This window comes from Alosa sapidissima, chromosome 1, assembly GCF_018492685.1.
Source record: "Alosa sapidissima isolate fAloSap1 chromosome 1, fAloSap1.pri, whole genome shotgun sequence".
Taxonomy (NCBI): Eukaryota; Metazoa; Chordata; class Actinopteri; order Clupeiformes; family Clupeidae; genus Alosa; species Alosa sapidissima.
In genome coordinates this window covers 44,473,460-44,500,316 of record NC_055957.1, presented here as the reverse complement: position 1 = coordinate 44,500,316, position 26,857 = coordinate 44,473,460, and the positions used below count along the sequence as shown (strand labels likewise).

The window sequence follows — 26,857 nt, the reverse complement described above, 5'->3', positions numbered from 1 at the left end:
TTGCATCTCTCCCTCCATGCCTCCTGCTCTGTGTTCGCCTGGCTCCAGTTCGGACCACCGACCTGGAGCAGACCTTTCACGCTGCCAGTCAAATGGGGATTACAGATGCCCCGCCCATGCCTACCATCTCAAGACGCTGAGGAGGGCCGCGAGGGAGGTGTGTGTGTACTGTATATGTAAGTGTGTGTGTGTGTGTGTGTGTGTGTGTGTGTGTGAGAGAGTTTGTGTGTGTGTGTTTGTGTGGGCGTGTGTGTGTGTTGGGGGTGTCGTGGCCGTCGGCCAGCAGTGCTGGTGCCAGCAGAGACAGACAGTTCTCTCCGCACGTGGCCTGCTCTCAGCTCCACTTTCTGCTGGCACAGAGGGATCTGGCGCCTCCAGACTGCCAAGCCCAGACGCCCCACCGCACCAGGCACGGCCGAGCCGAACCGCACCGCCAGCCCCAGCACCGGCACCGGACCGCACACATGCTAAAGCGGGCACCGCCACACCGTGTCTATTCCTGTCCTGACTACCCGCTCCTCCACCACCCTGCTCCCCTTCTCCCTTTTGGCCATGCCCACGTGCCTGCCCGCCCGCCCGTGCCCCCTCTCCACACCTCCTCCTCCACCTGCAGCCGTAGCTGCCGCTACCGTCTGTTCCTCTGCAGGTCCTGAGCGCTCTGCTTCCCCCCCTTGTTCCGATCTGCCTGCCCGAGAGCCAACCGGCCCCACCGGTGGCCATGCCACCTGGCAGCGCCACGCACCCAGCAGGAGAGCATCGCCACAAACGCGCCCACAGCCGACACTCAAGATGGCAACACAGAGAGAGAGAGAGGGGAGTGGTGGGGATGGGGGTGAAAAGAGAAAAAGAGAGGGGGGTGGAGAAAAAGACAGAAAGAGAGAGAGCAGGAGGAGAGAAAGAGAGAGAAAGGGGGAGAGGGAGAGAGAGGGGTGGGGGAGAGATAGAGAGAAAGAGAGAGTGGGAGAGAAAGAGAGAGAAAGAAAGAGAGAGGGAGGAGAGAGAGAGAGAAAGAAGAAGAGGTGGGGGGAGAAAGAGAGAGGGAGAGAGAGAGAATGGTGTTGGGTGGCTGGGGGGAGATCTCAGCTCATGAAGCACAGGTCCTTTCAATTTGCCAGGCGCACGGCACCTAAACGCTCGCAGCAAATAAAAAAAGGTTCTATTTTAAGCAGCGCTCCTTGGTGAGTGTCGCTCACAGACACCTTCTGCCCTCGTCCTCCTGCCCCCCCCCCCCGGTCCCCCTCTCCTTGGAGAGCTTTAATTCTCCCTTCAGCTTTTGTTCTTCGCACGCCGTCGGGCACGAGCCTTGCGTGACAGAAGGCCCTGCACACGCACATCCGCCGATGAGGACTACGATGGCAACGGCGGCCATTAATTCTCCCCTCCATTACCCTCGGCCGGTACCCAGCTGCCCACGCCGGTGCACTAATGTATTCAGAGCGGCACGCACCAGAGAGAGAGAGAGAGAGAGAGAGAGAGAGAGAGAGAGAAGATGGCAGATAAATGTTGTGTGCTCTCGAGACGGAAAAGGTTCAGCTAAACAAAGCACTGTGCGCTAACACTCTTTTATTATGTGCGTGTGTGTGTGTGCGTGTGTTTTGGGGGGGGGGGGGGGGGTCAAGCAAGAGCCATGGCTGGATGTAGCCAATTTGTTTAAATGAAAGAAGCGTGGGGGGAAGAAGGAAGAGGAGAAAATGTGAAGGAGAGAGATGAAAGAGGGAGAGAGAGAGATGGAAGAGAGAAAGAGAGAGAGAGACAGAGAGCGAGAGAGAGAGAGAGAGGGAGAGGGATATCTCCAGGCAGAGAGCATGTAGGGAGCAGCTCCGATGACGAGGAGGGAATATCGGCGGCGCCGTGGAAACATGACGGGGGGTCACGGTGGCCATGAAGCAATCTGCAGAGAGGGAGTGTGTGTGTGTGCGTGTATGGGTATGTGTGTGTGAGGGTGTGTGTGTGTGGGGAGCAAGTGATGGAGCTCGTCGGAGGCTAACCCGGCATGCACCGGGTGTGGCCGCACACACACTAACACTACAGAGGAGTGGGGGGGGGTAGGGAGAGAGAGGGGGGGTGTAGGGAGAGAGAGGATAAATATACAGTATAGTATGTATAGTAATACTGTATCATTATACATTTCATTTATTATTCTCTCTTTTTAATTATTATTATTTTGTTATTATGACAGTGCATGAAAATGTACTGTTCTTCCTAGGCAACTTCAACAACTTCTTCTTCTTATTACAGTCATGCACTGTACTGTTCTTCCTAGGCAACTTCTTCTTCTTATTATTATTATTCCGCTTACCACTTTTTCCGTACGTAATTTCTCTTGAACAGTTTAACTTAGGAACTTCATTCAAACTTTGTAACGTAGGTCTTCAAACAGATCGGGTTGGTATGACTTTTCAACTTTGAAACTTTTTAAACTATTAAAGAAAAACTTTTTAAAAATCCCCATAGACTTAACAATTAGAATCCTCAGGCCACCTGCAGCCTCAGGCTTTAAGCATACAATCTGGGTCAATTAAGACTACACATCCTATTCAACTGTTTCCTCTGCCCAAAACTGTTTCAAAATAAAAGTCCTCACTACAATAATCCACTGTTAAACAATGTAACCCATTAAACTACTGAACTTTTTACATTCAACTTTTAAACGGTCTACTATCATTAAACTATCTATATATTAAACTAGCTTTCTATCAACAACTTTTAAACTATCTACATTCAACTTTTAAACTTTTAAACTATATACATTCACTAGCTGTCTATCAACAACTTTTAACTTGTCATCAACTGTCAACACTTTTCATCAACTATGACTCCTACCCACTGTAGCTAGTTAGCATGGTTAACAAAGTTAACATGTTAGCATTTTTAGCAAAACTGCTACAAATGATTAGCTAGGTTAGCTAACTCACATGGTTAGCATAGTTAGCATGCTAGCATGTTAGCATGCTAGTTAGCATTTTTAACAAAACTACTAAAAATGATTAGCTAGGTTAGCTAAGTAATATGGTTAGCATAGTTAACATGCTAGCATGTTAACATGCTAGTTAGCATAGTTAGCATAACTGCTAAAAAGGATTAGCTAAGTAACATGGTTAGCATAGTTAGCATGCTAGCACGTTAGCATGTTAGTTAGCATTTTTAGCAAAACTGCTAAAAATGATTAGCTAGGTTAGCTAAGTAACATGGTTAGCATAGTTAACATGCTAGCATGATAGCATGTTAGTTAGCATAGTTAGTATAACTGCTAAAAATGATTAGCTAAGTAACATGGTTAGCATAGTTAGCATGCTAGCATGTTAGCATGATAGTTAGCATTTTTAGCAAAACTGCTAAAAATGATTAGCTAGGTTAGCTAAGTAACATGGTTAGCATAGTTAGCATGCTAACATGTTAACATGCTAGTTAGCATAGTTAGCATAACTACTAAAAATGATTAGCTAAGTTAGCTAAGTAACATGGTTAACATAGTTAGCATGCTAGTTAGCATAGTTAGCATAACTACTAAAATGATAAGCTTGGTTAACTAAGTCACATGGTTAACATAGTTAGCATGGTAGCATTGCTAACATAGTTAGCATGTTTAGTAAAACTGCTAGAAAATGTTTAGCAAAACTGCTAGAAAATGTTAGTTAAGTTAGCTAAGTAGCATGGTTAGCATGTTAGCATTGCTAGCATTACTATAAAACATTAGCTAAGTAGCATGGTTAGCAGAATTACAAATCTTAGCATAACTGCTAGCAAACATTAGAGCCATTCCAACTTTCAGTTATCGTCAAATATCTACCTATACACAGCCATTAAACTATTTGAATATCAACATTCATTAAACTGCTAGAAAATGTTAGCTAAGTAGTATGGTTAGCAGGTTAGCATTGCTAGAACTGCTATAAAACATTAGCTAAGTAGCATGGTTAGCATAGTTAAAAATCTTAGCATAACTGCTAGCAAACATTAGAGCCATTCCAACTTTCAGTTATCGTCAAATATCTACCTATACACAGCCATTAAACTATTTGAATATCAACATTCATTCAACTTCCAGTCTGTCAACAACTTTTAAACTATTTACCTTCAACTTTTAAACGGTCTACTTTTAAACTATCATTAAACTATCTATTAAACTAGCTGTCTATCAACAACTTTTAAACTATCTACTACTTTTAAACTATCTACATTCAGCTTTTAAACAGTCTACTTTTAAACTATCAACTTTTATTAAGCTATGCAACCACCATGTCTATCCTAGCATCACCGTAGTAACCATCTCTGTATTATCTGTTTTAACTATACATGATATTTTACATCACAACTTTAGCATTTTCATGCACTGGTAATTCCTTGGAATTGCATTTCTAGTTATTATTATTATTTTTTAATTTATTTTTTTTAACAGATATTGTATCTGTGTTGTTTTGTTACAGTGTATATGTTTGCTTTGGCAACACTGCTTCATTGAGTAATGTCAATAAAGCTCCATTGAAATTGAAATTGAGAGGAGGGGGTGTAGGGATAGAGAGGAGGGGGTGTAGGGAGAGAGAGAGGGGGGGATGTAGGGAGAGAGAGGAGGGGGGTGTAGGGATAGAGAGAGGGGGGATGTAGGGAGAGAGAGAGGGGGGGTGTAGGGAAAGAGAGGGGGGGTGTAGGAAGAGAGAGGAGGGGGGTGTGGGGAGAGAGAGGGGGGGGGGGTGTAGGGAAAGAGAGGGGGGGTGTAGGGAGAGAGAGAGGGAGGTGTAGGGAGAGAGAGGAGGGGGGTGTAGGGTGTAGGGAGAGAGAGGGGTGTAGGGAGAGAGAGGAGGGGGGTGTAGGGAGAGAGAGGGGGGGGGGTGTAGGGAGAGAGAGGGGTGTAGGGAGAGAGAGGAGGGGGGGGTAGGGAGAGAGAGGGGGGGGGGGTGTAGGGAGAGAGAGGGGTGTAGGGAGAGAGAGGAGGGGGGTGTAGGGTGTAGGGAGAGAGAGGGGTGTAGGGAGAGAGAGGAGGGGGGGATGTAGGGAGAGAGAGGAGGGGGGTGTAGGGTGTAGGGAGAGAGAGGGGTGTAGGGAGAGAGAGGAGGGGGGTGTAGGGAGAGAGAGGAGGGGGGGAGAGAGGAGGGGGGGTAGGGAGAGAGAGGAGGGGGGGTGTAGGGAGAGAGAGGAGAGAGGTGAATGAGTAGATGTAGAAAGACACAGATGGAAAAAGGAAAAGAAAGAGCACTGCAGATGATTCTTCACACATTGCAATGACTTACTTATTATGGAGCGGTGCGCTTCATGTTATAATATTACAGTGCGTTGCCATGATATGATATTGGTCTGCATTTTATTACAAAAGCTGTAATAAGATGGAGTGTACTGTAGTCTTTCTTCTCCCTAGGTAAGCCTGGTGCTGATGCTGGCACTTTAAATCTGCCAAGGCTTAAATAAGTAATAAGCAACTCCCATCAGAAGGACAGAGTGAGAGGATGAGTCATACACTTTCTGGGGCATTTCACCAACCAAATGAGTCTGTGTGTGTGTGTGTGTGTGTCTCTAACCTTCGTAATTTTTTTCCTCTCACACTAATACACACACACACACACACACACAGACACACACACACCGCTCTTTTGTTTACCAGGGCCAGAGTCTTGTTTCAAGTGATGGAGGCAGTGACCTTCTCCGCTACAAGTTTCCTTCCTTTGTGATGAAAGTTCATGCGATGGTAAGGAGCAAAGAAATACAAAGAATAGCAATACAATTCAAGCCTTCTTTCTCCCAACACTGCAACTCACCGCCAAATGACAGGATCAGCACAGACCCTTCTACGGGTGAGTAGCTCAGGAGTACTAACAGTGTTTGTATGTGTTTGTTTGTTTGTGTTTGAGTGTGTGTGTGTGTGTGTGTGTGTGTGGTGTGTGTGTGTGTGTGTGTGTGTGTGTGTGTGTGTCTAACCTTCCTCACTTCCTCTCACACACATACACACACTCACACAATTTTTGATTTTTTTTACCAGGGGCAGAGCCCTGTTCCGAGTGATTGAGACGTGGAAGGGAGTGAGAGACTATCAGTTTGTTTGTTTGTGTGTGTGTGTGTGTGTGTGTGTGTGTGTGTGTGTTTGGAAGGGGACAGCTAAGTTCAAATCCTACATATCCATGGGGTGGCCCTATGCCAAATAGCAGAGGGAGGCTTTTTTTGCAGGGTAGGAGAGTTTATAGGTGTGTGTGTCACCGCCAGATCACCGCATAAAGCATTCCATGCATCGTATCAGCCATCTGATCTTTGTACTTCAGGCCCACCAAAAGTATCATTTACTGCAGCCATGTGTGAAATGCAAGTTACAGTACTTTTTTCTCATTTTACTGAGCCGAGGCCGGGGCCATCGCCATAGCGATAGCCGTGTCTGGGACTGCGGTGTGGCGGCGCAGATGCAGAGGAGCCATCCGTCACAGCTGCGGAGCTCCTCACCACATAAAGAACCCAGCACCGCCGGGCGCTCTTTTATGGAAGCCACAGGTTTTTAATAGCCAAATTACCCAGGCTGTAAGTCCCCCCACATCACACACACACACACACACACACACACACACACACACACACACACACAGGTAGTGTACTTGTGAGTGATGAGGTTATGGACAGAGATACCCCTACACAATTATTAGGCTTTATGACTGAAACGGCTCCCGTCATCACTTTACTGTTACACGCCGAGGAACTTTTCCTGACGCCGCCACGCCACTGCCAGACCGACCGTGAAGAGGCACAACCCCCCCCCCCCCCCCCCCCCCCCACACCACCACCACCACCCAAACACACCCCAACAGCAGCTCCAGTACCCCCCACCTCGAGCCGTAAAAGCCCCCGAGGCATAGCAATGACCTCACAGCCACTCTTACTCGAAGAAAAAAAGAAAATGATGGAAAGAAAAGAAGATGGAAATAGAGAGTTAAAAAAACACATGGACGTGGAGCTCAGAGTTCACAGCCCGGCGATCAGCGGAGAGAGAGTGACATTTGCTGGGTGGGGCCTTCAATAATGGAGAGGGATTACTCAGCACTGGCCATCTGAATGTCACTGTGCTGCTTCGGAGCGTATTGGGCAGGGGCAGAGGGGAGGACATGGCAACTGTGCTTTGCCTCTCAGCCCTCTGCTATTGTGTCCAAACAGGGGTCGCAAAACAACAACAAGAGAAACACTGAAACTCAAACCTCACAGACAGACTCTATCATTCTGTTTCACTCTTTTATCCTCTCTCTCTGTCTCTCTCTCTCTCTCTCTCTCTCTCTCTTTCAATCTATCAATCTAGCTCTCATAGTCTTGCCTGTCCATCTGTGCAATCCTACCGCAGACAATTACATCTCTGGAACAGATACACAAGGATACTCAAACTGCATATTTACCCGCCATTGAAATTCTACGCTGCCAAAACCTTGTGAGCGGCGCACCTAGGCCAATGTTTACGACGACGTGGTGGCGGGCCCCGGCAGACGGAGGCGGTAAATAACGGTGTTTAGGGGGTGAGGCATGGCACAGCGTGGCGGCACCGGTGGCAGATGAACCTTGCAGCGAGTCAGGAGAGCAGCGAGGTGGAAATCTCATCTCCATTCTCAGGCGGCCCCCCCTGTCACAAACCAGTCATTTTCACCGCCGGGACGGGCATGGCTAGGCAAGGAACCTCAGAGTGTGTGTGTGTGTGTGTGTGTCTGTGTGTGTCTGTGTGTGTGTGTGTCACTGTCTCTCACAGTGTCAGGCTGACTTTCTGAATGAAACATGGAACAAATATGGAAGGAGAGAGAGAGAAAGAGAGAGAAAGAGAGAGAGAGAGAGAGAGAGAGAGAGAGAGAGAGAGAAAGAGATTACAAATACGTCACCGAATGCCATAAGGCAAGGGACAGTGGTTAAATAATTAAATAATTAAATAATCATTACTTTTATATGGCACCTATCCATATAATTACACAGACAAACACCATACATACACGCAGCCACACACACACACACACGCACGCATGCACGCACACATGCACACATGCACACACACACACACACACACACACACATACACCAGCTTGTTTGTTAATCTTGGATGTGTATCTATTTGCTATGTACTGTATTCCAAGCATTCTCTATGTAAATGTATGTCTAAATGTATGTTCTGCTTTGGTAATGCAAAAATATTTGTCATGCTAATAAAGCTCACTTGAATTGAATTGAATTGAGAGAGAGACTGATACAGAGAGACAGACGGAGACATATATGACAAAGAGACAGGGAGAGAGAACGAAAGAGATGCATACAGGGCAATACACAGTGATAGAGGGAGAGATAGAGCATCTAAAAAAAGGAGAGGAAAGAAGGAAGAGGATGTACTATAGATCTGTTGTCTACTTCCTGGTCTTGAGTGAGTGTGCACCTCCGGCTCAACAGAATTCGGCCATGTCTGCAGTCAGGTTGGGATGTATGGAGGCTTCTTTACACTATGTCTGCAGTCAGGTTGGGATGTATGGAGGCTTCTTTACACTATTTTTTTGTCATTCATCTTTAACAGTCAACACAAACACACACTGTCTTTATGAAGCTCCCATCTCTCTGCCTACACGACATGCAACCTAAATAACTACACAATAATAACTCATAAATATTTATCAGCAAATAAGTGTGACGGTGAGCTACATTTGCATCACTCTAATCTATTGTGGGTGGAAAATGTCTGTCGAGAACATTTGATTAAATCAGCTTTAATAACTGAACTCATTAGCTGCAGTGCCAAGCAACGTTTTTGCAGAAAGCAATACTGAAGGAAAAGAAAAACAACGACTGAAGGGAACAGAAACCAGCAAGCTCTCTTCCAAAAATCTGTAGAGACCTCGGAAAACATTTCTGTTGGCTTGTACTGTAGACAATAATGCCACTGCCATGGACAAAACTCTCATTCTCTATCTCTCCCAATCCTCTTCCTTCACTCTCCGCTGAACTGTGTGTTAGTGTGAGTATGCTTGCACGGTTGTTTGTGTGTATATGTGTCTGTGTGTATGTGTGTGTGTGTGTGTGTGTGTGTATGTCTCTCTCTCTCTCTGTGTGTGTGTGTGTGTGTGTGTGTGTGTGTGTGTGTGTGTGTGTGTGTGTGTGTGTGTGTGTGTGTGTGTGTGTGTAGAGAGAGAGAGTAAATGGATAGCTGACACAGTGCTACTTCAGCTGAAGCATTTGCATCTATCCACTACTACACATTGCATAATGCTTCTATTGTCTGATTGCATAGGACTTCACCTTAATGCTCTCCACATTCTCCCATGTGTGTGTGTGTGTGTGTGTGTGTGTGTGTGTGCATGCAAGCATGAATGCATAGTGGGTCGCATTCACATTAACACATTGAGGATAATGGGCAATCCAGGTGTATTAGTGCATTGCTAATGTTTGAATACGCACGACTCTGCTTATGTTTCCCTTAGCAAGCATGAACCCCATGGAAGGTGCTGTGTGTGTGTGTGAGTGTGTGAGTGTGTGAGTGTGTGAGTGTGTGTGTGTGTGTGTGTCTGTCTGTCTGTTTATTTTTCTGTTCATCTGTCTGTTTGTCTATCCCTCTGTATATGTCCATGTGATCGCAAGCGTGTGTGTGTGTGTGTGTGTGTGTCTGTCTGTATGTCTGTCTGTCTTTTGTGTCTGTCTTGTTGTCTTCTGTCTCTTTGTCTATCTGTGTGTGTGTGTGTGTGTCTATCTGTGTGTGTGTGTGTGTGTGTGTGTGTGTGTGTGTGTGTGTGTGTGTGTGTGTGTGTGTATATATGGTTGGGGCTAGAGGATGGGATCATTAAGTATAATAGTAGAGATCTCACCACAGACCTCATCTCTCTCTCTCTCTCTCTCTCTGTAGCTACCCTGCCAGCTTTATCAGAGACACACCACTTAAGGAGATCTCTCATACCCCCACCCCCTTCACACACACACACACACACACACACACACTGCCATCACCATATATACACACACACATCATTCCATAACCCCCACGCGTTTCCTAGCAACCCCTGTCCGGCTGATGAGATCCTGAACACTCGGCTGGAGATCTCCCATCTCACAGACCCCACCGCTGACCAAAACGCACCAGCTGATGGATGATATCTTTTTTTCAAACAACTCAAATCTGTGGATGAAAAGAAGCCCACGAGTCTTTTCTCCCACACTGTGACAGGAGAAGGCTGAAATCTGTCTGGAGGTCACACACACACACACACACACACACACTCGTCTACGTCTGACAGAAGACACAGAACTCTTTTCCTCACCCTCAGCTTCTTCTCCGGCTTATTCTCTCACTCCTTTTTATCAGTCCGTCCACTGAAGTCCACACGGTCCATAGACAGGGATGGTTCAAGCGGAGCTGAAGCTGCCCAGCTGGCGGGCATATCGGACATGCAATGGACCAAAGCCCCCCCCACCCCACCCCCACCCCACCGCACTCTTCCCACACATCACGTCAGGTCATCACTGTTGCATCACATCTCTCACCTTCTCGTAGTAGCGGAGCTCGTAGTCCAGGATGATACCGTTGGGCTGTTCAGGCTGTGGCCATGACAATGTGAAGCTCTTCATGGTAGAGCTGACCTGGTGCATGATGGGTACGATGGAGGGAGCTGTGCAGAGAGAGAAAGAGAGAGAGAGAGAGAGAGAGAGAGAGAGAGAGAGAGAGAGAGAGAGAGAGAGAGAGAGAGAGAGAGAGAGAAAAAGAGAGACTCATGGAGTCAGGAACAATTACTTCAAAGACACAATGTAAAAACTAAAATGACTAGGGCTATATAATGGAATAGATTTAGAGTTTTCTTAACTTTTGACTACCGAATTTACTAAGATTAACAAGTTCTTACAGGCGTTCTACCAGCTTGAATAATTTCGTTAAACTTATTATGGTTTGCCCAGGCGTCTAACTATACAATTCTTGCTTCAGTGCTATGTGGGACTCATAAGACACAGGGCATACTAGTGTGTTATGGCCGTGTTGAAAAGAACATTCAAATAATCTATCGCACCACATTGTCCAGTGAACTGAGTTTTCTCAACATTTTACAATGCGCTCTAAATGCACCCAAAACAGGAGAATAATGAAGTGAACTACATTCCTTCGAAACAAAGCAAATACAGTGAATACCAGTTATGAAATACCGAAATGACTTTTGGTGATACAAGTTCTGTAAATCCCTCCCCCATCTTTTTCCATCACGCTGCTTTCTTTTGCAAATAACAGTTCCTTGAGCAAGCTCCATTTCTTGGACGGGGGTCTGAGCCCAGTGAGTATGCTACGCATGCTGTTCAGGTCCAATCCACCCCTTTCAGAGGCTGCACACCTGAATGCACATGCATGGGGCTGTGAATTAATCCCATTCAATGTCCTACTATACACTGGCCACTCTCTTGCTTCTCATTTTTTACTGTATGTCCTTCACTACTATTGTATGTACGTCCTTCACTACTATTGTTACTGCGGCCAATACACTGCCCCCCCCCCCCCCCCAACCACACACACACACACACACACACACATACATACACACAAGACATACACTAAGACACATACACATACCCATCCAGCCACCCACAGTTAGGGGCTGTTGTGGTAGATACCATTTTAGCTCTGCTTCAGCATCAAACCACCATCCACCCCCACCCCCTCCCTCTATCCCTCTCTCTCTCCCTTATTGGGCTTGGGCTGATTCCCACCATTGAGGTGGAACATTCACCAGATGATGGAACAATACTGTATGCTGCAGAGAAACACACACACACACACACACACACACACACACACTCATGCAGACACAGAGATACTCACACACACACACACACACACACACACACACACACACACACACACACGCACACGCACACGCACACGCACACGCACACGCACACGCACACGCACACACACACACACACAGAGAGAGAGAGAGAGAGAGAGAGACATGCTGCCATCCTATGGAATTATGAATTATGAAGGCAATTACGCATAAATGAGCAGCAATCAAGCAGTCACTTGAGCCTATGCATGTGAATAATTGTCTAATGTAATTGTTTACACACTTCTCTACATAAGGAAGGCTTTTTCAGATGCTTCTCAGAGGACGTGGGGGGCAGACACAGACACACACTCACTCTATCTCTCTTTATATTTCACACACACACACACACAGACACACACAATTGTGATTATGTACGCACATCCCAAATAGTATTTAGAGACGTGGTCAACAATATAAGCTATTCACTAGCAGCTATTCACCATTCATCACACACACACACACACCAAACTACCCCAGCCACCCATCCTTTCCTGTGACAGTCTCACCTTGTGCTGGAGCGTCTCTCTCTCTCTCTCTCTCTCTCTCTCTCTCTCTCTCTCTCTCTCTTTCTCTTTCTCTCCTCTCCTCCCTCTCCTCTCCCTCATTCACGCTCCACTGCCCAGTTCTGCCCCGCATTATCAATTACCAGCCATGGGCCCACATTGTTACAGACAGCTCCAGGATTTTAAATTGCTTTTCCTGCATTTGCTCCCGCCAGCTCCAGGAGCAGAGGGGCCGCAGCCGCCCGCCCCCCTCATTTTGCAGAGCAGTCGAGAGCTATGCCTTCCTCTTTCACCCAGGGCAGCCATTTACCACTATTGATGCCGCACAGCACCGGCCTCCCTGATGAAATGTATATGTGTGCATGCATGTGTGCGTGTGTGTCTGCATGTGTACGTGTGTGTGTGTGTGTGTGTGTAGATTTAGAATCTCTGTCTAAGCTTCCTTTGAATTTTTTATTCCCCCATCTAAAACTCAACTGCAGCTTCAATCTCCCCAATCATTACAGAACACACTCTGGCCTTCATTTTTTAAACGCACACACACTACTGCAATAAACACTCTTCTCCATCTTCTTTTTTCAGCATCATTTTGTATAATCAGTCCACATATGCTGCTGTTATTTACATGACAGGATAAGTCAAATGTGAAACAGCTGAGACACTTAGGACAGGTTCAGAAGAGCAGACCCACAGTCAGGTTATCTCTCTTCAAACATGACAAGGGGATGGCTAGCTGGATCTGGTGACTGGCTCTGTGTGCCCTGTGGGCTTGGTGTTGTGGTGTGTCTGGGCCTGGGCAGGGGGGGTGTGCTGCTGGTGACAGTGATTTGTGACTGTACCCCTCCTCTCCTCTTTCTCCCCCCCCCCCCCCCCCCCTTCGCTCCCTCAACCCTTTGCTCCACTTTTATCTGGAGCCTCTCACTGCCCCTGGCTTTTAATTCAAAGGCTGACTTACCATTAATCAAAGTCAACCCTCCCCATATACGCCACAGAAATGAAAAACATATACGGCAATATTTGGTATTTTTTGTGCCCTTCCAGCTAGCTAGACTGTCCAATTTACCCATCTGCTCATTTTAAGGTATTTTTCCTAATGTTTTTATTGTTGGTTTAACATACATGACAGATTTGCTCCATCAGAGATACATAGGTTTCTGGAAAAGCACACAATAAATCCTCAACTAACAAAAACAAAAATAACATTCTTGATGTGTGGGGATCATGGCAGGTGGCGTCAGCCTATAGAGCTCCTGTGAAATAGGATTTGTGTTTATTTGGCGAAGACCAAAAGTAAAGACAACCTAGGCTATTCATTAAGCCGGCGTCGCCTCCCCTGAATGCGCACCGCGGCGCATGCTTCCTGGGTGCGGATCAACAGCACCGGAGCGAGCTGTGTGTGGGCCAATGGCATGCGTGCATGCGAGCTGGCGTGTCAGTCATCAGGGGTTTTGTGTGGCGTTGGCTGCTGTGTAAGCCGTTGTTTGCTCTACTCCGGAAGGCCAGTGCTGCTGAGGCATGCCTGTCCTCATACTGCAGCAACTAAGAGACCTGCAGAGCGCACACACACACACGCATACACACACACACACACACACACACACACACACACACACACACACACACACACACACGCACACATACAAAACAATCAAACAATGGCGGTCGTCTATTTTGTTCTCCACACACACAAACACACACACACACACACACACACAGGGTATGGGAAGGGAGGGCAGGGCCCAGCAGCAGTGGCGCAGTGGCACTGAAAGGCCAGGCGGAGATGGATGGCCCGTGTCCGCTGGTCTGACACTGATACCTTGTATGGCAGCGGTTAGCAAGAGCTGCCAGCGCACCTGAGTGAATGCTGAGAAGTGGCACTCCGATAGCTCCACTCGGCCTGCCCCAGCAGGACACCACCACCACCTCCACCGAGTCCACCCCCACCACCACTGCACCAACCCAGCCCCCAACACTACTACACCACCACCACCACCAACAACCCCAACACTACTACACCACCACCACCACCCCCAACACTACTACACCACCATCACCAACACCACCCTCAACATTACACCACCAACCCCACCCCCAACATTACACCACCACAAACCCCACCCCCAACACTACTACACCACCACCACCACCAACCCCAACACTACTACACCACCACCACCAACCACACCCCCAACATTACACCACCAACCCCACCCCCAACATTACACCACCACCAACCCCACCCCCAACACTACTACACCACCACCACCAACCCCACCCCCAACACTACTACACCACCACCACCATCACTGCACCAACCCCACCCCCAACACTACACCACCACCACCACTGCACCAACCCCACCCCCAACACTACTACACCACCACCACCACCAACCTCACCCCCAACACTACACCACCACCAACCCCACCCCCAACACTACACCACCACCACCACCACCAACCCCACCCCCAACCCTACTACACCACCACCAACCTCACCCCCAACACTACACCACCACCAACCCTACCCCCAACACTACAGAGGTGCTGTTTGTCCTGTCCAAGCAAACCAAAGCCTCCCTTGTCTAATTGTGCTACAGGCTCTGCACTGCTTTTTATTTCAACAGATTTCTCTGTCTCTCTCTCTAGCAGTGAGTGAGCTCTGGTTCTCATATAGAAGGAATAGACTTCCCACATAGAGAAGTGGTGCTTGAGAATAACTGAGAAAGAATGGAAGAGACTACGTAGTCAGAGGACTACTGTGCCTTCCTGTGGCAACTTGCTTAAGATGAATACAGTGGCATGCAGAGAGGAAAGTACTCCACTTCTAGCTCAGTGTGTGTGTGTGTGTGTGTGTGTGTGCGTGTGCATGTAGAGAGCTGCTGTTTCAATGAAGCTGGCTCAAAGCATACTCTCTCTCTCTCTCTTTCTCTTTCTCTCTTTCTCTCTCTCTCTCTCTAGCATGACAATTCCATGACATTCTAGACCATTCCAATAGCAAGTGGTTCACTGTAATTTTTGTCAGGGGTTGGTTAACTGGCTATTGAGCTGCAACCTCACTCCCAAGATCACAGTTTTCTTGTTTTTGTTTTGTTTTGTTTGGTTTTGTTTCTTGTTTTGTTCACACTGGGAACCACTGATATTTTCTTCTGTCGCTCTGAGTTGTGGTGGACCGAACTTATTATGAAGTCTACAGACCCAGCCTACTTCTCATGCAGTGCCTTTTATTCCGCAGGGGTGGATACAAGCACAAGTCCAGAGGTTTGGGCTAGTTTGCCTTCATCAGTGTGCTCCTCCACTCCCCAACAACTGCATAGAATATAAAAGAGGGCCAGGCCAAAGCAGTACACAGAATAAATCACACATTTATGACGGAAAGACATCCAAACAAACATAATTTGTGTAGTTGGTTCTTGTGCTCTGGACTGCTTCCACAAAAAAAAAAACATAATTTAATTCTGGGCCTCCTAAGCAACAAGTGTGAATGCACTGCCTCAGTCATTGTCTGAACACACAAGAGGAATGACACACTGCAGCCTTTAAACAGCCCAGCAGTTCATCATTCTGTTTCCTTTAACCAATATCCTAGCATGCCTCATCAGGATTCAAACATGTCAACAACCCTCAAAGTTTGCCTCGGTGAGATGTGGAGATCTCTGCTGACCACTGTGCTGATGTCTTTCATCTATGAAGGCTTACATGCCATTTTGCAAATATGATTGACTGTATAAAAGGACAGAATCTTGCCATTACATATACCAACTATCATGCTGAATTACAGGCTATGACGAAATCTCAGTGTGTTGATGAAGATGCCGATTTGTGCATGAGAAGCTGTGCCACATGCCTGCCAGTGTATTGGCCTCAGGCTTTTTTTATCTGCTCCCCCCCCCCCCCTCAGGCATTTATGAGGAAGGAGAGGCATGAGGTGGCATGACAAGACTAAAGACCAAAAACATACCTGAAAACACAAACTGTATATATAATGTGCTCTCCCAGGCAGACTCAACACATGTTCAGTGAGGTGGCACAGACATGAATAATGCCAATTCCAGGAAGCCATTCAGACTTGGCACATCTTTTTGTAATGATCTGAAAAATGATTGATCTGGCCAAACAAACGCGCTCTGAGTTTTAAAGTAACAAAATGCTGCAGAGAGCTCGTTTCCTTTTCTGGGACTCTCCCTCGGATGAATATTTCACGTCCGTAATAAGGAGAAAGACCATAACCAGAGCTGCTTATGGGCACTTAGAAGAGTGAAAATGCAGATGGATGGTAATTGTTTAAACCATTAGTAACCCTGCAACACTTGCTTCACTCATGCATATTATAGTGTGAAAAAAACACTGAAACCTGATGGAGATTATGGATCGTTAACAACTGAGTACGGACCAGATCTACCTATCTAAGGTTCTGACTGAAATGGGGGTCAACTCCAGAGTTTACTTCCCCTATCTGGAAGAGAGACGATTTTAGAATGCTACTCAATGAACTCAAATGAAACAATAGACACTAACAAAAATGTTTCTTTTTGAAGCTTTTTATACTGCCTAAGCTTAATACAATTACTTTCTACAACTCTAACCAATCTACACTCTAAATTGGGGCCTTTATTATGGCAGACAGACATACTTACTAGATGTACAACAGAGCCAGTCTTACCAAAACCTTGTCTAATATTTAAAGGTGCAGTCAGCGATTACGCAGGAAGTAGTGTTTGTTTGTTTATATTTAAAATTCTTAGCAGATGCTTTTGTCTCATACCCTGGAAATCCAGAGTTCTCGCGAGAGCACAATTTGAATTTGTTCAGCAAGTCACTCTGGCAAGGAGTAGGCTAATGATGCTCATTACCTATGCCCATGGAGCCGAGCTGCACCAATCACATCGGATATAGGCGGGCCAGAGGTGAGCTAAACAGATGACGACAGCGCTGCAACGTCGAAGTCCGGAATCAGTTAGTAAATATAGGTCTTAGTGTTATCCAATTGCATGCAATGATATTTTTAAATGCATGCTTGGTGCCACCCTTGGAGTTGGGCCATTTTCATTACTCGTAGCCAGACCCTTAATCTTTCAGATTTGGGTCTGGATTTCCAGGCTATTTGTCTCACACAACTCACATTATATGTTAACCAAGGACCAAATGAAACACACCAGAGAGGTAGCTAACTCCTTCAGTATTCCCAGAGAAACTCCACACAGGGTTTCATTTGTCTTTGGGAGACAGGCTGCCCCCACTTAGTTTGTTTCTGGGCTGCCTACAGAAACCGTTTTTTTTTACAGTGTACTCACGGAATGGGCAGCTAGTTGATCGTGAGGAGATGATTGCTGAATGTGACACAATATGTTATGGGCTTGAAATAGCACCTTTGAATCATTACATTCAGTTCAGATGAGCACTGAAAATGGGCCAACCAGGCCAAGACTAGCAGAAATGCGAAATTAAAACAGAAAGAGGGGAAGAAAGAGGCTCTGAGGAGTGGGCTGTAAATCTATTGGGGGGGGGTGGGCATCCTCAGTCGACTGACAGGATATGAAGGCTTTCACAAATCAGTCCAGTGGTCAGCCCCCCACCACTGACAGGATGTGAAGGATCTCACAGGAGTTTAGTGACCCTACAACCTCCAGGGTCCCTCTATATGACTCAGGTGATCAGCACAGATCTGACACACAGACACACACACACACACACACACACACACACACTCTATACACCTGCCCATTCCTACTTAACAACAACAACAACCCAATGGCATCCCGACCATGGGAACAATTAAAATGTATGAATGTGAGCATGGCTCAGAAGAACATAACAAAACTTGACAACTGATTGTTTCATTGGAGCTAGCCAGATTTAACCTTTAGCTGCAAGCACTTGAGTAATGACTAGAAAGCATGCCAACCACACTTACTACAATTCCTACCGCACTGTATCAACCTTTACAACAATTAATGCTACAGCTCATTGCCACAGCAATTTACAAAAACATGCCTATTAATGGCATAAGAAAGTAAATATATGCCCAATATAGGAAGGCATGTTAGTAAGTATTAATATGTCAATATCAATATAGAAAGGCATGTTAGTAAGTATTTACTTATTCATTATGCTTGTCATAAAAACAAGTAGCCTGGGTGCCATTCCGAACTTAGTCCCGCCCACAACATCTGAGGTCGGGAAGTTCGGTCTGGCATTGCTCCATTGTGGAGCAAGTATGCTCGCCCTAGATCGGGCTGACCAATCAAATCAGGCTTTACGATGATGGACAGGTGAGCAACAGCGCCTGGTCTATCACATCATCTGAGCACGCTTAGATTAGGCTTATGTTTGAAACAAAAAATGCTGTGCCTAGAAGGATACATGGCTTTTAAGACCCCATATGGAAAATGCATATTATTTAATGAGGTTTTATCACTGAAAACGAATATTTCTGAAAACTTTGGCCAAAGTTGAGATGTGGGAAAACTCGTGGTTTCACTTTCATCAAGGGAAAACAGCACTGTTGCATTGCGACATGTTCCCTCGTTGTTTGAAATCTCTGATTGACCACCTGTTCGAGGCATTTGTGACAGCCTTTCCTAGCTATTTAACATGTTTGTTAAATAGCATATCAGTGTTCAACAAGCATATCAGTGTTCAACAGAATTATTTTTAAAAATGGAGGGGATATAGGCTATCAGTTTTTTCCTAATAGCCTACCCTACTACGTAGGCTATATCTTAGATTTCGCTAATGAGTGTTGTAGGCTAGGAGTTATTGACGGCACTAACTTTTACAAAAGACCAGAAAACAATGTTAAGGCATTTGTGGAGAAGAAGGATGGTTCAAGTGTTTTCTTCCTACACCTCACGGTAAGCTATTTTGTTGCTCGATTGGTTAGGTCTATCCAATTAAGTGCAGAGGCATTCCCCCCCTGTATCGGTTGAAACACGCCCCATAATTACGTCCCAATGGAGCAGTATCAGACTCTGACTAGAATTGAGTATGACTACGTCAGGCTAAAAAACAAGGGCAGGTGGGGGAAATGTGTTGCTATGCTCAGTGATGTTTCAAAAACAGGTAATTGTGTCTGTGTGAAGCCAATCTTGTTGAAGTAAAGGTCAGTGATTATGCTTGCATAATTAATCAAGTAACATTCTAGTCATAGTCATAGAACTACTGTCATGGAAAAACACACACAACCACAAACACACACACACATTTTAATGCTTTTATGTGGACCTTAACACAGGGGAAGATTCACAGATCCAAACATTGAAGGAAGTAAAACACACACACACACACACACACACACACACAGTGCTACTGTCCAAATCCTTCCTCACACATTGTCAATAGCATCTAAACATCAAAGCATTACAGCCTATGGGCAAGAGCATGGGAAGCTGAAAAACACACACACACACACACACACACACACACACTAATGTACAAACCACTGACTTGATTGATGGAGCCTCTCTCACTATGATTACTAAAGGATTCTCTTTTCTTTTCCACTCCTTCTAAGCATGCTACTGTACCCACCCCAACACACTTCTTAAGACTGGAAGGTCTGCATTCATGTCCATCCTCCTTTGGCACAATTACCTGTCCACAAAGAATGTGTGTGTGTCTGTGTGTCTGTGTGTCTGTGTGTGTGTGTGTATGTGTGTGTGTGTGTGTGTGTGTGTGTATGTGTGTGTAGGTGACTTGCATTTTGCCAAGCAGATTAAAAGCAGGCACCTCATTACGGGGCCGAGGAGCGCTAACAATGGAAGAGTGGAGGATCCTGGACGCATCCATCTGTCAAGCGTGCCATTTAGCCTGTCAGGCAGCGCAGGGCCAGTGGAAGCCATTAGCCCACCCTGATAATCAAACGCTATTTACTAACCTCCTCTCCCCACCACCTCTCCCTCTACCTCCCTCCCTCTCTCTCTCTCTCTCTCTCCCTCTCTCTCTCTCTCTCTCTCTCTCTCTCTCTCTCTCTCTCTCTCTCCTTCTCTCTCTCTCTCCCCCTCTCTCTCTCTCTCTCTCTCTCTCTCTCCCCCCTCTCTCTCTCTCTCTCTGAGGTGGTGTCAAGAGTGTGTAAAGATGACGACTGGAGAAGGCAAAATAACATCAAATGAAACGGTGTCTTGCACATGTGTGTGTCCTCCAAGTCTGAGTGTGTTGGGAACTCGGGGGATGTAAATGGGAGATCAGAGGTAGCACAGAGAGACAATAATACTCTAGAGCTCGTACAGGAAGCGCTTTCCATATCACTTTGTGCTTAACTAAATTTAAACTGCTCTGCAGCAATTTTCAACCAGGCATTTGGGACCAGTACAGCCAAAATATCTTCTACACAAAGACAAATGAGGTGCCACAGAACAGTTTTTTTCCCTTTTCCGTTTTAAATGCTGTAGCGAGTAAACAGCACTTTTTTTAAATTGACGGTATATGCTGGTATGCTGATATATCATTGCAAATTTACTCTAATCCATAATAAAGCTTCTTTGCCAGTCAGGAGAGGTTTTTAGTAATGAGCAGCAGGCGGCAATTCACTGCTTCCAGTGATATTCAAGGGATCACTTAGGCAATTCCACACAAAACTGTCACATCCATAACGGCAAACACAATGGCATGGTATTTAGTTTGCGTTATGGACATGACAGTTTTGTGTGGAATTGCCCACCTGTCAAACGGAGCTATCAGGCTCTTGGCCATCTCCTACTCCTAAAAACACTGCTACTCGCTGCTGCTCAACACACACACACACACACACACACACACACACACACACACACACACACAGAGACACAGACACACACACATACACATAAGTGCTGGCAACCCCCCCCCCCCCCCCCCCACCCCGTGGGTTTCAACATGCTATGAGGGAAAAGAACTCATTTAAACATTTACATTTTCCACATGGTGAGAACTTAGTGTTCGAGCTCCCCTTGACTGGACTGGAGTAACTCTCTTTCATTCTCCCTCTCTCTTTCTCTGTAAAAGCGGCCCAGTGGTGGGTGATTTTGCGGCGTGTGTGCGGAGGCCACCCAACTCTGCTGGAGCATGGCAAAATACTGTAGGGAGACAGAGAAGGCCTGACAAAGTTCCAGAACATGCTTTGTATCCACAGGCTTGATTTCAGAATTCCATCTCACTGTGCCAGTGTTCAGAAGAAATGGGAGACAGACAGACACACTACACACATATATACCCCCAGTCTGTCCCAGAGACAGACAGATAAACTACACACATATATACCCCCCCCACCGCCCACACACACACACACACACACACACACACGCACGCACACATGAATACAATGTCTTGGTCTACATGGTCCTTGTGCTCTTCAGAGGACAACTATTGTAATGGAATGGAGGCTGCCACCAGAATGTGAGGCCCCCCCCCCCCCCCCACTAACCACCTTTGTCTTTCTGCTGTAATAATGATTAAATCTGTATCCATGCCAAAGGCCTGCTTGGTAAATGGAGGCCCCCTGGGCCTTTAAAACACTATCCAACACTGTCCTCTATTACAGCAATTAGATGAGTTTTTTCTCCCCACTCTGTTATCTTCTGCTGTGTGTGCTTTCATAGTTATTGGCTGCTACTGCTGGAGAGGGAGAGAGAGAGAGAGAGAGAGAGAGAGAGAGAGAGAGAAGGGAGAAGAGAGAGAGAGAGAGAGAGAGAGAGAGAGAGAGAGAGAGTGAGTCTGGACTTATACTTAAACCAAGAACTCTCATTTTAAAAAAGAAACAGCAGACAGCCTTGCACTAGCCCCAGAGCCACCGGGACACATCTAAACGGAGAGGCCCAAAATAAAGGCCGTACTGTAGTTGCACTTTGTGGTGCACAAAGTTTACTCTTGTTGACTTTGAAAAGTAAACGGGAATGGTCTCTTGCAGAGTGGAATAAATTGGAGGCCCGGAATATTTGAGGGATGCTATCAAAGGGTCTGCCATGTGTAAATAAAACTGGGGGGTAACTACAAAGGGAGTTCAGATGGGGCAGGCAAACACGCTGGCTGGGCCACTGATCATAACAAGCCATGCATTTTTCTGCACTCTAAGGAGGACACACAAGGGCCAGGCTTAGCCCAAATCTGGCTTTGATCCGGGGCAGAATACAAGGCACTGGGCAGGATCAGAGCCGCATGCGTTACTCTGAGCCAAAGTGATATTCGGGAATGAACTTCCTCCAAGCATGAGGCAAGGACATTCCTAGCACATTGAATTACCCAAAAGCCTTCACTTTGATGGGGAAGACTGGGAGGAGCAAGTCATGCTCTCTCTCTCTCTCTCTCTCTCTCTCTCTCTGTGTATGTGTGTGTGTGTGAGAGAGAGAGAGAGAGAGAAAGGGATGACTAAAAAGATGAGATTTTCCCTTTGGCACATATTTTACACTGCAGCTAATGCAGACTAAATAGTATTATTTGCGATGCATTACAATAGTTACATCCCATGGCTAGCAACTTCAGATGTTGTTGGACCCAGTTGTCTGAGCAATAAATAAACACATACAAAAATACATAAATAAAAATACATAAATAAAAGGGAGAGCAGGCGACAGGACAGTGACGCTGGTGCCTCTGCCATTCTCTTTACTTTTCGACAGGGCAAGAGTGTCCTTATTACAGATAAGCATTCTCTGTAACAATGTTGGCGAAAGTGCTGCACTTGTCCCAGACTTGCTGCTATTGTCCTGGAAACATTCGCTCGCGGTCGAGCTCTTAATGGTGCCGCAACAGAGAACACAAACAACACAAAAGAGCAAGCTAAAGTACAAGAAGGGCCCAATTTAAATCCCCGGTAGAGATGCATTACAGATGGGCTTTTTTTGTCCTTTGGGGAAAAAAGTCTGTCATGTTGGCTTTTTTTTCTCTTTTAGACAATTGTGGTTGTAAATTGAGCTATCACACTAAGGAAAACACTTGAAAAGATCTGCTATTAAGTCTTTTGAAAGGCTGTAGAAAATGGGAAGAGTACATCTGCACTACTAAAGCAGTCTTAGTCTGAAGTCTCACTGCAGCATGTTTTAGGTAAAGGATATTCACTGTTATTTCCGCCATAACACTGGCATTTTGCAATAGAGTATAATTGGAAAATGACTATCACTTAATGACTGGACTAGTCAATCTTCATTTTGAAGATTCTCTCCCTTTCTCACTCTATTTTTCTCAGTCACCACGGCTCTTTGCACAACAACATTTTGGTTAGAAAAACAACCTGCTGAGCACCCTCACCCCCCAAGGCGGCTCTTACCGGCCTGGTTGGTGGTGATGTCGATGGCCACGTGCTGGGCCGGGTAGGGGCTCTTGTTGCTGACGCCGTTGACGGCCTGGACCTGGAAGGTGTAGACGGTGTGGGCCAGCAGGTTGCTGATGAGCGTGCGCGTCTCCGTCAGGCCCACCTGCCGTGGCGTGAACTCCACGTTGTCGTCGCAGTGCGAGCAGTGCGACTGGCCGTCGGCGCGGCACTTCTTGCACACGATGTTGTAGACCACATCGTCGCGGCCGCCCGTCTCACGCGGCGAGTGCCACTCCAGGATCACCGACGTCTCGTTGACGATGGAGATGACGTTGCGTGGCGCAGAGGGGACACCTGTGGAGCGGGAGTCGGAGGAGGAGAACACTGGTAAGCAAAAGGTCACTACCAAACATCTTAAGAGCATAGCACTCTAGAATCTTTGGTCACTACTGCACCTCCACTCTATCATGCAGGCAGCAGTTTAGGATGCCACACTGTGCTTGATGCAACTGGAGTTATACTTCATTGTAGTGAGACCAGCATAGCCAAACCTCACAGCCAAATAACAAAGCCCAAAGCAATAGCAATAACAAAGCTTTGTAGTCTCTAACACAAAGTGTTGCTTTGTTGTCTCCCACACAGAGAGCTGGAGGTCCAGATCTATGGTTTCTGAATTAGATGACCAGTTAGACCACAGACAACACGACCATGACAGAATTCCTTGTTCATATTTCAAAAGGGCTTGCACAGTGGTTATGTGTATATATCCCATCATAACATCTCTTTTAAAAAGAAAAAAAACACAATTTTGGGCAACAGCTAAAAAAAAAAAAAACCCTATTTTTCTGAGTATTATTTTTACAGTGAACTTTTTCAGCCCTGGCATGACTTGCCCTGATACAATGGTGCCAGTTTTCCTGCACTGTGTTGTGTTGAGCCCCAGCTGGCTCTGGCTTGCAATAATAGTCTATAATTACCATATAGAGTAGCTGTTTGAGCCTGCCTGTCAGTGCTCGCGTGCCAGCCCACTTTCTATAAGCGATGAAAGCGTTTTCATCAGCCGGCACGACCTAATAAAAACACTTGGCTGTTTATCCAAGTTCATCTCGAAGGCTTCCTCTCCCAGTTTCCTCCCTAGGCTCTGAAAAGCATTATTGTTTCTTTCTTCTTCGTTCCACTTGTTTTTTCTCTCTCTCTTTCCATGCTCCCTTTTTTTTACTGTACTGCCGCTCTCTTGCTTTCCACTCCGCAGATAAAGAAACAACTTCCCCAGATAAGCCGGCCACTTCCGGTATAGGCAGCCCGCTCGCAACACACACACACACACACACACACGCGCACGCACATGCTGTACACACACACGCACACACACACACTCACACACACACACACACACACACACACACACACACACACACACACACACACACACACACACAATTGGGTGCGTGTTCCAATGCAGAGCAGAGGAGGTGAGCTGCTTGGTTCAGTCGGGGCACAATTAATCATGCCAGAGCCCAGGGCAGTGTGGGTCAGTACGGACCAGCCCAAGTGAGGAGGGCAGGAGTGGGAGGAGGGGGCAGAAGGAAAGGGGAGGGGTTGGAGAGGACCAGGGATGCTAACGGGAGAAGCAACCGGCAGGGAATCAACATCTATCTCTCCTCACACTGAGAGGACTGGAGAGGGGGATAGAGAGAGACAAAGAGAGGGAGGGAAGGAAGGAGGGTAAGGCTATTATGGCCACTTTTTGTTCCCATTTTTCTTTTTAGAATTTGATCTAGGAAGTCATTCAGACTAATAGCCTCCAGAATTCAGGGTGTTTTGAGGCAGACTGGTTAATTGGAGCCTGATGGTCAGAGCAATACAGTCCATCAATGTGTCTGGACACATTAGATCAGTGGTCCCCAAACTTTTTCTTCCGAGGGCCAGCTCACTATGCCTGGCTCCAAGAGAGGGCCAGAGACTCGGAGTAGTTTTATATCAGTAACCATAAATAGCTTAGTGCTGTGAACAACAGCAGTCTACCTTAGTTGAATATTCTATTAGCCTACATTTAATCATAGACTATTGCAATTTAATACCATTGTTAGCTGTGTTTATATTGTCATCATGCCATATCAGTGTAAAATTAAATAATACTAATAAAAAAACGCTTGCATTCCCAAAAGTATTAGCAGGGAGTCCCAAAAGTATATTTTATAAAAAAATGTGTGAACTCTGAATTCTGTGTCTTTGCATACGCAGCTCAAGTTGTGAATATCCTACAAATAATTTAAAGTTCTCAAACTATGAGAATTTTATGAAGTGCTGAAGTGGTCTGAAATGACCACCATTCTAACTTTCAGTCACCTGATGAGAACTTTGTGAACTCTTTGTATGAACATTTGAACGAGTGAATAAAAAATAGAAATAATTATCCCAGAAAGTCCCAGAAATATGACTTGAATAGAAGTTAATTAGTTATTAACAATTAATTGATAAACTTTTAAAATACTTTGAGCACTGATGCAGTCAGCATAGGCCTCTTACATTGTTTGATGGCAAACGCAAAACAGCGCCAACACAACCACCTGTGGACAAAATGAGTATTACATGTGTACTGTTAAGACTCGCCATAGACAGAGACGTTCTAATGTGGAGACACAGCACTCAAAAAATACTCCATAGAAATGCATGGGGCTAGTTTGTTACGTCAATATGGCCGTTGTCTAGACATATCCCACCCCTTCCTTGGCAAAACGTCGACATGGGAATACGTTGAGCCAATCATGTGGTGTGATGTGAATACATTGAGCCAATCATATGGTGTGTTGTGAAGACATCGTGCCAATCATGTGTGATCTCGCCGCTTGAGCAAGATTGGTGTCGTGAAGCCTTGCGCACGCGTATTTGTGCCGAAATGGATGCCCGACGAGTGCCCAAAAAGCGTTGTCAAATGGCCGCCAAGTGGAGAGACTTGCCTAAAAGGACTTTGCCATAGAGAATGAATGTGTAAGTATAAGTATATATACTTTTTTGATCCCGTGAGGGAAATTTGGTCTCTGCATTTATCCCAATCCGTGAATTAGTGAAACACACACAGTGTATACACAGTGAGGTGAAGCACACACTAATCCCGGCGCAGTGAGCTGCCTGCATCAACAGCAGCGCTCGGGGAGCAGTGAGGGGTTAGGTGCCTTGCTCATGGGCACTTCAGCCGTGCCTACTGGTCGGGGTTCGAACTGGCAACCCTCCGGTTACAGGTCCGACGTGCTAACCAGTAGGCCACGGCTGCCCCAAAGTATAAATGGGGGAAATTGCGGAGGTTTTAGTTTGACGATGTTGTACTCCCGTGCGGGCCAGATG

General features: G+C 46.1%; 1 protein-coding gene across 2 annotated transcripts in view; it reads right to left on the bottom strand.

Annotated features, from left to right (window-relative positions):
* The window catches only part of LOC121715815 (ephrin type-B receptor 1), a 186,256-nt gene that overhangs the window by 43,641 nt on the left and 115,758 nt on the right, over nt 1-26,857 (bottom strand). For both annotated transcript variants that reach the window (XM_042101777.1, XM_042101788.1), the window contains exons 5-6: nt 23,528-23,866; nt 10,462-10,586 (exon numbers count right to left, since the gene is read on the bottom strand). In XM_042101777.1, coding sequence (XP_041957711.1) covers nt 10,462-10,586; nt 23,528-23,866 — 464 coding nt within the window. The remainder of the gene's footprint in view (nt 1-10,461; nt 10,587-23,527; nt 23,867-26,857) is intronic.